Here is a 12,647-nt window from a genome sequence, read left to right as displayed (position 1 = left end):
CTGTCCTTTTCGTTTCGCCCGACCCCTGTCCTTTTTCGTTTCGCCCGACCCCTTTGTTTCGGTTCGCCCGACCCCTTTTCTTTTCATCTCGCCCGACCTTTTCCTGTTCGCCTCGCCCGACCCTGCCAAGTTTCGCCGACCCTTTCTCCGCCTCGCCCGAGGGCTCGGTTGTAACTTTTTCTTTGACCCGAGGGTATCGGTGAAATATTTTTGGGGATTCCTCTGTGTTGAGTCTGAGGACCTCGGTACGGTTTTCCTTAAGCCTGAGGGTCAGACCCTAAGTTTTTCCCCAATCCGACCCTCTCATCTTGCTCTCCACCAACAGAAGTTGAACTCCCCCACCTTTCCTGTAGCTTTGCTACAAGTGTCCGTGTTAAAACATGAGTGTGTTGAAATAACCATCCAAAATTTTTAACCCCTACATTGCATTTCCATGTAGAGTTGAATCTCGTCGACGGAACGTACGAGCTTCATCCAGCACCGGAAGAAGACCCCGCCGAGGAACTGCATCTCTGCGAAGAAGAGCCCGAACCGGAGCAAGACCCCGAGGACCCGCAAGCTTTTTCTGAAGGCGTGTAAGGCAAGCTTTTTCGACCAAGTTGACTTGCTTAAAGTGCATAATCACGTGTAAGGCGACTTCAATGCATTTTAGTCAGGTTAATTTGGGCGGTTCCGCCACACTCTCCTCTTCTCTAGGCCCTTGTTTAGTTCACCCCCAAATTCCAACTTTGGCACTATGCAAAAAGAAGATTTTCCATCACATCAAATTTGCGGTACATGCATGGAGTACTAAATGTGGACGAAATTAAAAAATAATTACACAGTTTTTTTTTATTTTGTGAGACGAATCTTTTTAGCCTAATTAGTCAATATTTGGACAATAATCCACAAATATAAACGAAACGCTACATTTGTTCCCTTGAGTCTTGCCGCACAAATCAAGTGCCGCCCACAACATACTTCCACTAATCTCCAATGCAAAATGGATTGCTAATCCATGCTACTTCACAGATCCAATGTTGCAGCTTCGGATTGTTGCAAAGGGAGCTCGGATTGAAGGACCTCGCCCGACTCGGTCACCGCAGCGCATGGCCGCGCGGGACGAGGACGCGGGGGCGGCGGTGGAGGCCGAGGCGCACCGGCGCGGGAAGCGCGGCGGCGCCGCCACGGCCCGGCACTGCGCGCGGCAAGGGTGCGGGTCTCGCGGTCCAGCGCGGCGGCTGGGTGCAGGGAGCGCCCGGGGGCGAGAATGGCGGACCCGGCGGCCGCGCGTCGGGTCACGGCGCGACACTGGGCCAGCGCGCATGGATTTAGGACAGCCATAGGACGTCCCGGACCGGGGGGGGGGGGGGGGGGGGGGGGTGGGGGGGGGGTTGCTGGCTTGACGAGCCCCTGGACCTGAGACCGATGAGGGCTCGGGCGGCTCCGCGTTGGCGGGCAACGACGACGTGTCCGGCGAGCTGCGCGACCGCGTGGAGCAGCTCGAGACCGAGGCAGGCAAGCCTCCGCTGTCACCATGGTGGCAGCGGCCCACCCGTTCGCCGGCGGCGGCCTCGCCCTCGCCTTCGCCCTCGAGGTGTATCTGGAGGTGCGGATGCTCGGGCGGGAGGCGGCGTCGCTGCGCCTGACGACGGCCGCTCGACCTGGCCGTGCAGCACGCGTGCGTGTGCGGCGTGGGCGGAGCTATCGTGCAGGACGCCGTCTTCGACGCGCCCGCCACGCTGCCTCCGCACCGCGCTGCTCCACAAGCTGCAGCGGAAATCAAAGAAAGATGGAAAGAAGGAAGGCAGGGGTATATTCATCTTTTTTCATAAAAGTTAACACTTTGACGGCAATGGCACACAGGGATGGGAAATTAGAATCAATGACACTGATCATAGAAGGGATATGTATAGCTTTCAATAGCATAGAAGGAATTTACACATCTTCCAAACCAGACCCCACATCTTTGAATTCTCACAAAGTACATATAGTTCGTACAAGTATTCGTGGTCAAAGTAAAACCATAGTGACGACATACATGGCCATGGCATAAACAAGCTGCAAAGTAACCAAAGGGCGAGTCCCTTTCAGCGCGTGACGGAGAATGTAAAACCAGGTGATGGCTGATGGGATCCTTAAGGCCTCGTTCGGTAGGAGTGGATTTTTTCCACAGCTGCTTTCATTCCAGGTCTGGATCGAGTGGATCCTGATCTGTCACTAAATCCTGGTGATCCGTCAATTTCTTGTTCGGCTGAACAAAGAATGAAGCCATGTCATGTAGAGCATACGGAGTACCAAAGCACAACATATGGAGCGTCAGGCAAACATACGGAGTACCAGAAACAGTAAGCCAGGACTACTGGAGTATGGTTTTGAAACACAACACCTCTCTCTAAATGGTAGCTGCAAGGACTCAAACCAGAAAGTAGAAGAAATTACATCTTAGACGACTGCAGATCACACCAGGCACGATAGGGACACCACACGCACGAGGTCCGGCCTCAACATCACCTGGATGCCCAAAAGCAAAAGGAAATTAAAGCAACAATTTACTGGAAGCATCAAGAAGCGACGATACTAGTAAGCAAGAAGATATGTAAAAGACATGAGATACAATTACAGCAAGTTGGGATAATGGCTTCATATCATCGTGAACTTATGATTGAGAACTACTACGGTATCAACCTGAGATGCAGAGCACTATGCATTTCAGCAATAAAGGTAGCGCGCACATTTTCTTTAGGTTCTGAACAAACTGATGGAATATCATCATATATAGTTCCCATTAATAAACATTACTAGGTCTACTGATTTTTGCATCAATAATCATCTGCACAGCAATGCAAAATGCAGAACTGTACTATGTGTATTCTGAAATCCATCAAAAACTCAAGCTGAGAACAAATGCAGTCTACATCTGCTAGTGTTAAACAACCAGCATTATGCACAGATGAGAATCAGAGATCACACAGTAAAATAAAAAAAAAGCGCAAGGGGAGACTCCAACTACTTCCAGAAGAACTACAAGAACTTCCAAACTTACTGCACGGCGGGCCAGTACTACCCCAGTTGCTGCTGCCGAGTGTCTAGGGACCCAAATCTAGCGCAAGAATTCACCACCACCCCACATAACTGAAATCTAGCGCAAGAAATTGCAGTAGACTGCTAGAATCTATAAAATCTGAGAAGGGATCGATTGGATTCAGCGGATTTCTTCTAGGGTTAGAAAGGGAGAGGAATTGATTGGATTCAGCGGATTTGTTTGACCATATATATAGCAAACCAGATCGAAAAAACGCACCTAGCCAGCGTGCTCTACCTCACCGGCAACAGCGGCAACTACACCAAGAACCGGCCGGGAGAGGGAAAGGAAGAGAGGGCGGTGCTTACCGGTGAGAAGACGGCGGAGAGGATCGCCGTCGGGGTGCGCCGCGCCGCCATGCCATCACCTCGTGCCGGCACCTCGTCGCCTCGCGCGCCGCCAGCTCTCCCCCGCGCCGCTAGCTCTTCCCGCGCTGTGGAGTCGTGAAGGATTCGATCCGGAGGGGAGGGGGTGGGGTTTCAATCCGGGCCAGAAAGTTTCCGAGTGGGGGAAGGTCAAACCGGGCCGGACCGAAACAAACAATACTTCCAAAGCATGCCTGATTTCGAAACGGACCGCTTCAAACTACCTAGAATAAGCCCCGGAACGCCCGTTCCGAGGAAACCGAACGGGCCCTAAATAGTCGAGCACGGAGCATCCCTAGCATTAGCAATTAGCAAACGTTCTCGCACCCCTGATCATGTGGCGCCCACGTCCTCCTCCGCGGTGTCCACGAGATCCTTTGAGCAGGGTGCCCACCAACTCGGCTCGAACAGGGTGCAGAAATCGGCTTTACACAGCCGTGACTCCTTGGGGAAGCTGCCACATAAAAAACGCAATTCTTTCAGCATGGTTGAATGGTTCCAAGCTGAAAGTTGCTCACCGACTCACATCACGAACAGGAGTACGCGCTGGGATGGAAACTGGAAAGTGCGCCAAAGGGACGATCCGAACAGCAAGGCTTATTTTGACTCGCTTAACAGCCTTACAGGCCGCGGCTTCCGTTTCCCCTGCTCCGAAGCAATGGAGATTACCCCCAAGAATCCAAAATCATCTCCTCCCGATTCGTCCCTAAAGTCTTTCTTTGCGTACAAGTGGTTGCTACTTATCCAGAGGCGGGCAGAGAGTCCTCAATCCGGAGGATGCGGGCCGGCCAAAAGTCCACATGCGCATGCCCTCGCGCGTTTCCGAGAGTCAAAGGCGGCACCGTACGGCGGATGGATTCCCGGCCCGGCCCTACCGCCGGTTCTGAACGGCGACTTGTGTGGCATTCGTGCTTGTCTGAGGTTGGCGTGGCTTGCGGAACGGCGAGGGGCCAGTGGTAGAAGGAGATGGCCATGGCACCAAACAATAAACTTCTAGGAGTACCTGTGTAGGATAAACTTTGTAGGAATGCCGGCAAGTGAAATTTGTTTGGTTTGGTCACGAATCTGGATGGATCTTTTTGGCATCGTGCTGACACAACCGACAACAGCCGTCTGATTGATTGTTACACGCGCGCTCCCCAGTGACTAGAGGACACGCACGAGGCAGCTTGGGAATGTGCGAATGGTTGCCTACTCGCGCGTACGGAGTAGGCATCTCGCTTCAGGCGAATCGTATCGTAGCGTCGGTCGGCGTGGGAATAGGTTGGTAGAATCAACGACCGTCCGGCAGCGTTCCTCGACAAGAGAGAGCTAAGCCGGAGTAGCAGGCGGTGCGTGTGCACGCGTGCGTACGTGGGCGCCGCGAGAGACCCGTTCGCCGTCTTTTACCAATTGATCGCTCGTCTACTAGTATTTTTTTTTTCAATTTCCTCCTGTACGGACGGTGAATGTTCTTGACAAGAACATGCTGTACAGTTGTAGGTATCCTACGGACTGCCGCGTTCGCTAGGATTTGTTCTTACTGCCTGTACTGTACTAGTAGTAGTTCTTAACTGACGACTGTGAACTTACCAAACTGACCGACGAAGTCTCGTCCTGCAACTTTTACGAAATGATTACGGTCGAGTTCGCGTAATCACACGTTTGAGGAGAATTCCGAGTCGAGCTCTGTGGAAAATTCGTGGAACCAGGCACACACAGATGCGCTTCCCAGCAGGTGCCGGCAATGACGCAATCTCACGCCATGTTACCCACTACTAGCACTCTAGCAGGAGTATTCAACACGCGGGAGCCGTGTTCGCCTGGCTTGACTCTTCCCAGCGTGTGCCACGGAAGATTGTACGCACTATAGGCCACTGATGAGGCAGCTTCACACATGTTTCATTCAGAGGATCCGTACGTGCAGTGGAACCAGCAAGGATCGCACGAATCACCCTTTGGGCTTTGGTTGAGGCCTGACCGCCTGAGGGAAGGTAACGTCGGTTTGAAGGTTAAACATGCCCTTGTTCAACATCAAGAAAAAGACTGAACTTGTGCTCCTATAATCACGATGGCACAAGAACTCACGATAGGACTTGTACGATTTTCCACGTGTAGGGAAAATGCTCTAACATACTCCCTCTGTCCCAAAAAGAATACAACTCTTACTTCTTAAGGAGTAAAACAATTCCAATTTTAACCAAATTTATAAAAAAATATTAACATTCACATCTTCAAATAAATTTAATATGAAAATATATACATGATTAATCTATTGATATTTATTTTGTACCATAAATACTAGTACTATAAATTTAGTTAAATTTAAAATTATTTGACTTCTCATAAAGAGAGAGTTGCATTCTTTTTAGACCCGGAGTACCTCTCGTCCAAATATCTCTCTCCTTCTCCCGTCCATCCAGAGTCCATAGAAAAAAAGTCAACTCTAGCTTCCACGTCAGCTTCCTCGTTTCAGTACTAAGGGGGGGAAAGCAGAGCAGGATGACGCGATTAGTTCCGTGACACTCGTGTGACGCGATGATATTCATTCACGGCATCACTCCTTTCTGCCACCTCCCCCTCCCCCCTTGCCTCGCAATAAATTCGGCCAGCCAGCCATCCATCCATCCATCCATGATCCATCCCCGGTCGCTGGACCTGCACTGCGCACCGCCGGCACCGGCGGTGCACGCCCATCCAATCCGATCCGGGAAGGACGGACAGCGCGGCACCTCTGCTGCTTTCCCTTCTCTCCACCACGTAATTAACGCCAGCTCATGCAGGGGGGGGTGGCGGAGCGCTTCTCCCAGGTCCCAGCCCAGGTCACCGCGGCTGCGATCTCCATCTGACGGACCTGCTGATCTGATCTCGCCGAGCAACGGAGCAAGGGGAAAACGACCGGGAGCTGCCTGCGCACGGTCTCCACCAGGACGGGGACGGGAGGGAAGGGGGGAAGCTGACAAGAGCTAGCGCTGACGCGGCAGACCAACCCAACGTCCCAACCAACCCCCACGCCCGTCGCCCGCGCCCCTACGAATTGACAAACCCCGTGGACGCAGAGCGGCGGTCAGGTGGTCTTTTTACTGTGCCAGGACTCGCTTTCCAACTTCCAAGGCCGCCCTGGCATTTCTGATTAGAGAAGTTTTTGTTGTTGGGCGTCAGAAACACGGTACAGAGAATATCTTGGTAGCAGTCACAGCGTTCGTTGTTGGAAATTTCTAATGATCGTTGAACAGTCAGGTCCTACTTGCCTGATTTTGGACAACTAAAATCACTGTACTAGCATTATAGCATACTGTAGCATTTCGTTTGTATTTGTGAATTATTGTTCAAATATTGACTAATTAGGCTCAAAAGATTCGTCTCGCAAAGTACAACCAAACTGTACAATTAGTTTTTGATTTCGTCTACATTCAGTACTTCATACATGTACCGTAAATTTGATGTGATGGGGAATCTTCTTTTTACATAGTGCCACAGTTGAAATTTTAGGGTAACTAAACGATAACTCGGTCGCCCTGGACAGAGATACAGTAGTAGTATACTTGCTACAGAATCTCAATCATTCTGCTGCGTCGATTGAACGTCCGAAGAAAAAAACTGAATGAAAAGAAAAGGGCTTCTGATTTGATTTCTGTATAAAATATCTGCTCCGAAAGGGAAATCCACTGACTGAAAAGAATCCATTGTGTAAATCATGCAAAATTCTTTAGATAACTGTGTACAGACGAAACAAATGGTAAAAACCACTAGGCTGTTCCTACTTAGTTCCCAATCTCTGCTTGGAGATTGAGTACAAAAAACCTTTGTTTTTTTTAACTAGCTTTGTGTACTCGCCACCATCATTTCCAACCCAAAATTTCTACACCCAATTAGCCTCCCAATCAGCTATTACTACATATTGTTGAACATAATCAATCAAACTGAGGAGTGGCCTCGCAGTCGCCGTCACCGTCGCCGGCGGCTACACCTCGGCGCACCGCCGCGGCGCGAACCCCAGCCGGTTCCCCTTCAGGTCGTACACCAGGTGGAAGTTCTGCTGCTGGAAGTTGCCGATGATGGACATGCCGGAGCGCGGGGTGCCCAGCACCGCCAGGCACATGACGTCGTCGTCCAGCCGGATGAAGTAGTTCTCCGCCGGGAAGTCCCACACGGCGCCGTCGGCGAACGCCAGCGTCAGCTCCGGCACCTCCGGCCGCTCCACGCCGGACACGTTGTAGCACGGGTTCAGCACCGGGAAGTCCCGGATCAGCGGGTACGACCTGCCCATGCGCTCCATGAACGCCCGCCGGATCACCTGGTACGTCGGCTCGGCAAAGTAGCTCAGCGTCGTGCCGGAGTCGATAATCGTGCCGCCGGACCCGTCCTTGGACACGCCCCACGTGTCCGAGCTGATGTTGAGGAGCTCGCCGCCGACGAGCACGCCCTTGAGCTGCACGTAGTAGAACGTGTCCGCCGGCGAGGAGGCCGGCGCGAACGCCGTGTAGTTCAGCCGCGGGTGCGCCAGCAGCAGCGCGTCGTCGTCGCCGAACACCACCTTGCTGGCGACGTCACTGCCGTGGTCAACGAGGCAGTAGGAGAAAGTGTGGCCGTACACGGCGCGGAGCTGGGACGCGAAGGAGAGCGGGCCCCGGCCGAGCCCGAGCAGCCCCGCCGCGCCGTGGAAGAGGCCGCGGTTCCGGTGCCCGCACCCGAACACCACGCCGTCGACGCGCCGGGACGCGCCGGGGGCCGTGAGGTTGACGGTGAAGGACTCGAGGGCCAGGTCGCCGGTGGTGTTGGACTGGTCGCCGTACCAGTAGTAGTAGGGGCAGGGGTCCTCGCCGGGGCGGTGGCACGCTCTCGGCGCCTCCGGCGGCGCCACGAGGCCGCATCGCTGGTCGCCGCAGGTCACGTTGCGGTAGGAGGAGGACGCCGCGGGGTCGAACACCGGCCCGCGCTGCTCGAAGCAGTCCAGGCACGGCGCGCACTGCAGCCAGTTGAGGTCGCTGCCGGTGTCCATGATCATCTGGAACCGCCGCGGCGGCGTGCCGACGTACACGTCCATCAGGTACTCGCCGGACCCGACCGCCACGCCGGACTCCACCGTCGCCACCAGCCGCTCCGACAGCGCGCGCCGCGGGGAATACGCCCGCTCGCCGCCGGCCCGTGCCGCCGCCCTCCGGTGCATCGTCTCGATGCGGACCGCGTCCTTCTGGGCCGAATCCAAGAACGAGTCTTTCCGCGTCCCGCCCGCCGCCGCGGCGCGACGGGTCATCTGCAGCTTCAGCGATGGGGATAGGCTCGCCGGCTGCGTCTGCTCATCCCTCGCCTCCTCGGCTGCCACCAGCTTGCCGTCGCAGCCGGTGTCGCTGACGGCGGTGTTGAACGGCGGGAACTCGATGCCAAACAGGGGCGAAGAAGAGTTGAGCTTGGCGATGCCAGCTGACGCCACCAACGGCGAGAGGAGGACCAAGAACAGGAGCAACGAGCTCTCCACGGGCTGCGCCATGGCTGCGGTGGGCGGATGGGCTAGTCCTTCATGGAACAGCAGGCGGCGGCTGCGGTGGTGGTGAGAGGGGGAAGCGGAGGAGGTTGGTGGTGGTGGAGTTTGGGGTAATATAAAGAAAACAACGCGGGTTGGGAGGTGAAGACGAATTGGGAGGAGAAAGGGGGAAGGAGGTGCGCGGGTTTTGAACACGGCGAGGACGCGAGGCGGGGTTGGAATCGGCGAATGTTGGGGACGGTGGCCGTGGAAAAACGCGGTTTTGTCCACCGGGAAGACGACCAGAGATGCCCAACGAACGAGAACCCCTTCCCCAAGTAGTATATTGTTTCTGCTTTTCCTCAGCGAGGGTTTCTTTTTTTTTTTGTTGCAAGTATGCAAATGCATAAACTTGTAATTTCTGAAAGTAAAAAAATCCTTAAATTTTGTTTTCTTTATTGATTTGTATATATGTGTAAGCACTAAAGTTATTTACTCAGGGCAAAATGGTTTGGTAATTTCAAATTTGAGTCTTCCTTTACCCGTCAAAGTTACCAACATGTGCATCGCGTTGGAACGTGTAACTGTGATTTTTTGTATGCAGCATACATCTATTCATGGTCGGATACCACAAACCAAACATTCTTTTTTAAAAAAATTATTAATTTTCTTACTAATATTTTTGCATGACAGTACAATCCGCGGTTCCTCTCGAGGAAGGGAACTATGCAAGCGATGCGATCAGTAAAAAAAGGATCTATTGACAACATAATTTTTCAATGTCCCGTTGTGATAAACCACATAACTTTTGTATGGTCGAGGGTGGTGCCATGTGATTGTAGCGAGTCCTTTGAATCAAGTGGGGTTAAGAGGAATTTTTTTATTTTAACCTTTTTTAATCTAAAATTTTAAAAATAGTCTAGGTCAAATTAAAATTACAAAGAAGTAGCTCTTTTGGTCGTGCCACGTAGCTTGGCGTGACTAATGATTGAGTCGCGCCAAAGCATCTGGCGTGACCAGCCCACCAAGCTGGCGCGGCGCGCGGGATGGCTAGGCTGGCTGCTGAGGTGGCTAGCTGAGTCGCGCCACATGCTTTGGCGCCACTTAGTCGCGCCAGGCATCGTGGCGCGACTCAATGCATTGCACACTAGGTCCGCTGGCCTCTTTCTTTCTTCCTCCCCACTTCTCCCATCCCCTCTAAGCCCTAACCCGAGCTCTCTCCCTCCCATGGCGCCGCCCCCACTCCTCCCCCTCTAGATCCACTCCATCCCTCACCCGATTCGAAGGGGAAACGAAGGGAAATTGCTCTGGGAGGGTAACTCCTCCACTCTAGCCAATTAGTTTATCTCGATTCCGTCATTTTAGTTTGATTTGAGGTGGTTAGATTTTGTGTATGATTTGAGTTGCGAAGGTGGATTGAGTACGAATCGGCTATGATTAGGTGTGTTGTATCGTGCAAGTGGTCGATGGTAACCCCTTCCTATCATGTAGTTTCTGTTGCATGGTAGGATTTCGAAGTGTTAATTGTGGGTAAATTATTTTTTGAAAATTCTTCAATAATGCTTTCAAGATATAGTTTTGTATATATTTGGTAATGTAGAAGTTGTAAGGAAATAGGTGAAGGTCCATGTAATCAATTTAATTTGGTGGTTGTGTGTAGATGGATTGTTTAATTTATTTTTTCTCGGGTGGCACGGTTGATGATAATGGAGAGTTTGCTAGAATGAGGCAACAAGTAGCAAGATTTAATAGCCCTCCAACATTTTATGATATAATAGGCCGGGTTAATTTTTTGTTCAAAGTTGGAAATGAGGAAAAGGATTTAAGGATTCATGGAAGGTTTGATGCCGGTGATAAAAGATCTCACTATGTGTTGATTCCTCTTGCATGTGATGATGATTGGTTATTTTACAAAGAGTTGGTGAAAGGTTCTCAAGTTGCTTGTGCCGAGCTAGTTGTTGATGTTTGTCCTCGGTGTATGTCTCCACATAGTGATGAGCCTATTCAACACTTAACTTAGGAAGATGTGTTAACGGCCAATGAGGTTGATGAGAAAGAGAATGATGAAGAGGGTGGTGATGATTGTTCTCATGGTTCAGATGGTAGTGGTGATGAAGGTGACTTTGATACATGTAGAGTAAATAATGATTTTGATGTTGCCGACTTGAAGGATGATGAGGATGAGGATGATATATCCGTGGGCTCTGAAGAAAAACAAAGTGGTGGTGAAGATGATATTGGAAATGGTGGTGAAGAACAAGTCTCATTTGTTGATGAAGCAAGACCATCAGTTAATGAAAGGGTGACAGAATCAACTCCTGTGGTGCAATCAATTTCAACTCCAATGACGCAACCAACACCTGTGGTGCAATCCATTCCAACTCCAATGACCCAACCAACACCTATGGTGCGAAGTAGCCTTATACTTGAACCAAGTTCGGTGGGCCAAGCAACTTCATTATTTAATGAGAGGGTGGATGAGGCATTAAGAGGATCGGTACATACTCTTTCAGGAATTTGGTTCCCGCAATTCACTCCGACTGAGTTGAGACAGTTGGAAGTTGTACATGTACATGTCCTGAAGTTTCCATATTCCATTAGGTTTCAAGGAATTCTTATTGTTATTCATGGTTACGTCTTACTAAAGTTGAACCCTACAATGGTGAGTAGTTTATAGAGAAGGGAATGAGATTCGACAGCATGGAGGAGTTGAAGTTTTTCTTAACGGGTTACTCGGTGCGGCACCATAGGCCATATGATGTAGTTCATTCATCTGCCAAAATGAGATACACGATTCATTACCAATATTTTTGTGACTGGAAGGTGTGGGCGCGTCCACTACGTGATGATAGATAGAAATGGAGGATCACTAGAGTTATTCAACCTCATACATGTGGGACATCCAAGGTCGTACAAGAGCATTCTCAGTGCACGGCTCGTTACATTGCAAGACGGATCACTGCACTTGTTCATGCTGATCCCGATGTTTCTATAGCCGTGGTAATTGAAACCATCAAAGGATTCACAAATTACGTGGTAAAGTATGGAAAGGTCTGGAGGGTTAAGCAACATGCTATAGTCATGTTGTGGGGTGATTGGAAGGATGCTTATGGTAGGGTGCCAAGAATTTTACAAGTGATAGCATACTACAACCCGGGTACAAAGTGGTGCACTCACACAATGGGTAAGGAGGAGCTACACAATGGTGTCATGAAGCCTATTTTGGAGCGGGTGTATTGGTGCTTCCGCCAATGTGTAGAGGCATTCAAGCATTGCAAGCCATTGATAAGCGTTGATGGCACATTTCTAACTAGAAAGTATAGGGGTGTTTTGTTGATCATCACTAGTATGGATGCTGAGGACCGATTGATCCCCCTTGCATTTTCCTTGGTTGAGGGTGAGAATAACGACAGCTGGTCATGGTTCTTGCATTTGGTCCGTCGGGATGTTGGTCGTGATAGGAAAGTATGCATAATATTAGACCGCCACCAAGGATGCGGAGTGTACGGCTCCTTCATCTGACGACGCTGGCCTGGGTTGGTGGGGAGGATGTTGACGCTGCTGACCTTTGTGCGATCCCATCGCTTTACCCGCCTCTTGGTTGGTGGACTTCCTTCTATTGGGTCAAGGAGCCTTGTAGTTGAGAGGGGCCAATCTCCACTTGGCCGTACATCGGGTCATCGTCCTCATAGTTCGTAGTGTCATCAGAATCTTTGGCACTCTCAGCTTGAGGTACCGTTGAGGGGAACTAATAATGAGCACTGATCCACAACAA

General features: G+C 51.1%; 1 protein-coding gene and 1 long non-coding RNA gene across 2 annotated transcripts; both read right to left on the bottom strand.

The window, feature by feature from the left end:
- Positions 1–1,871: 1,871 nt before the first annotated feature.
- Positions 1,872–4,492, bottom strand: LOC117842372 (uncharacterized). Its single transcript, XR_004637496.2, has 4 exons — positions 3,956–4,492; positions 3,373–3,883; positions 2,422–2,493; positions 1,872–2,233 (listed from the first exon to the last, which is right to left on the bottom strand). It is a non-coding gene; the product is annotated as an uncharacterized lncRNA (long non-coding RNA).
- Positions 4,493–7,077: 2,585 nt separating this feature from the next.
- LOC117853166 (aspartyl protease family protein 2) lies at positions 7,078–9,159 on the bottom strand. Its single transcript, XM_034735567.2, has one exon. The coding sequence runs from the start codon at positions 8,897–8,899 to the stop codon at positions 7,373–7,375; it is 1,527 nt and encodes a 508-aa protein (XP_034591458.1). The 5' UTR covers positions 8,900–9,159; the 3' UTR covers positions 7,078–7,372.
- Positions 9,160–12,647: the final 3,488 nt, after the last annotated feature.

Source organism: Setaria viridis, chromosome 1, assembly GCF_005286985.2.
Source record: "Setaria viridis chromosome 1, Setaria_viridis_v4.0, whole genome shotgun sequence".
Classification (NCBI taxonomy): domain Eukaryota; kingdom Viridiplantae; phylum Streptophyta; class Magnoliopsida; order Poales; family Poaceae; genus Setaria; species Setaria viridis.
This window is presented reverse-complemented; position numbering and strand designations above follow the sequence as displayed.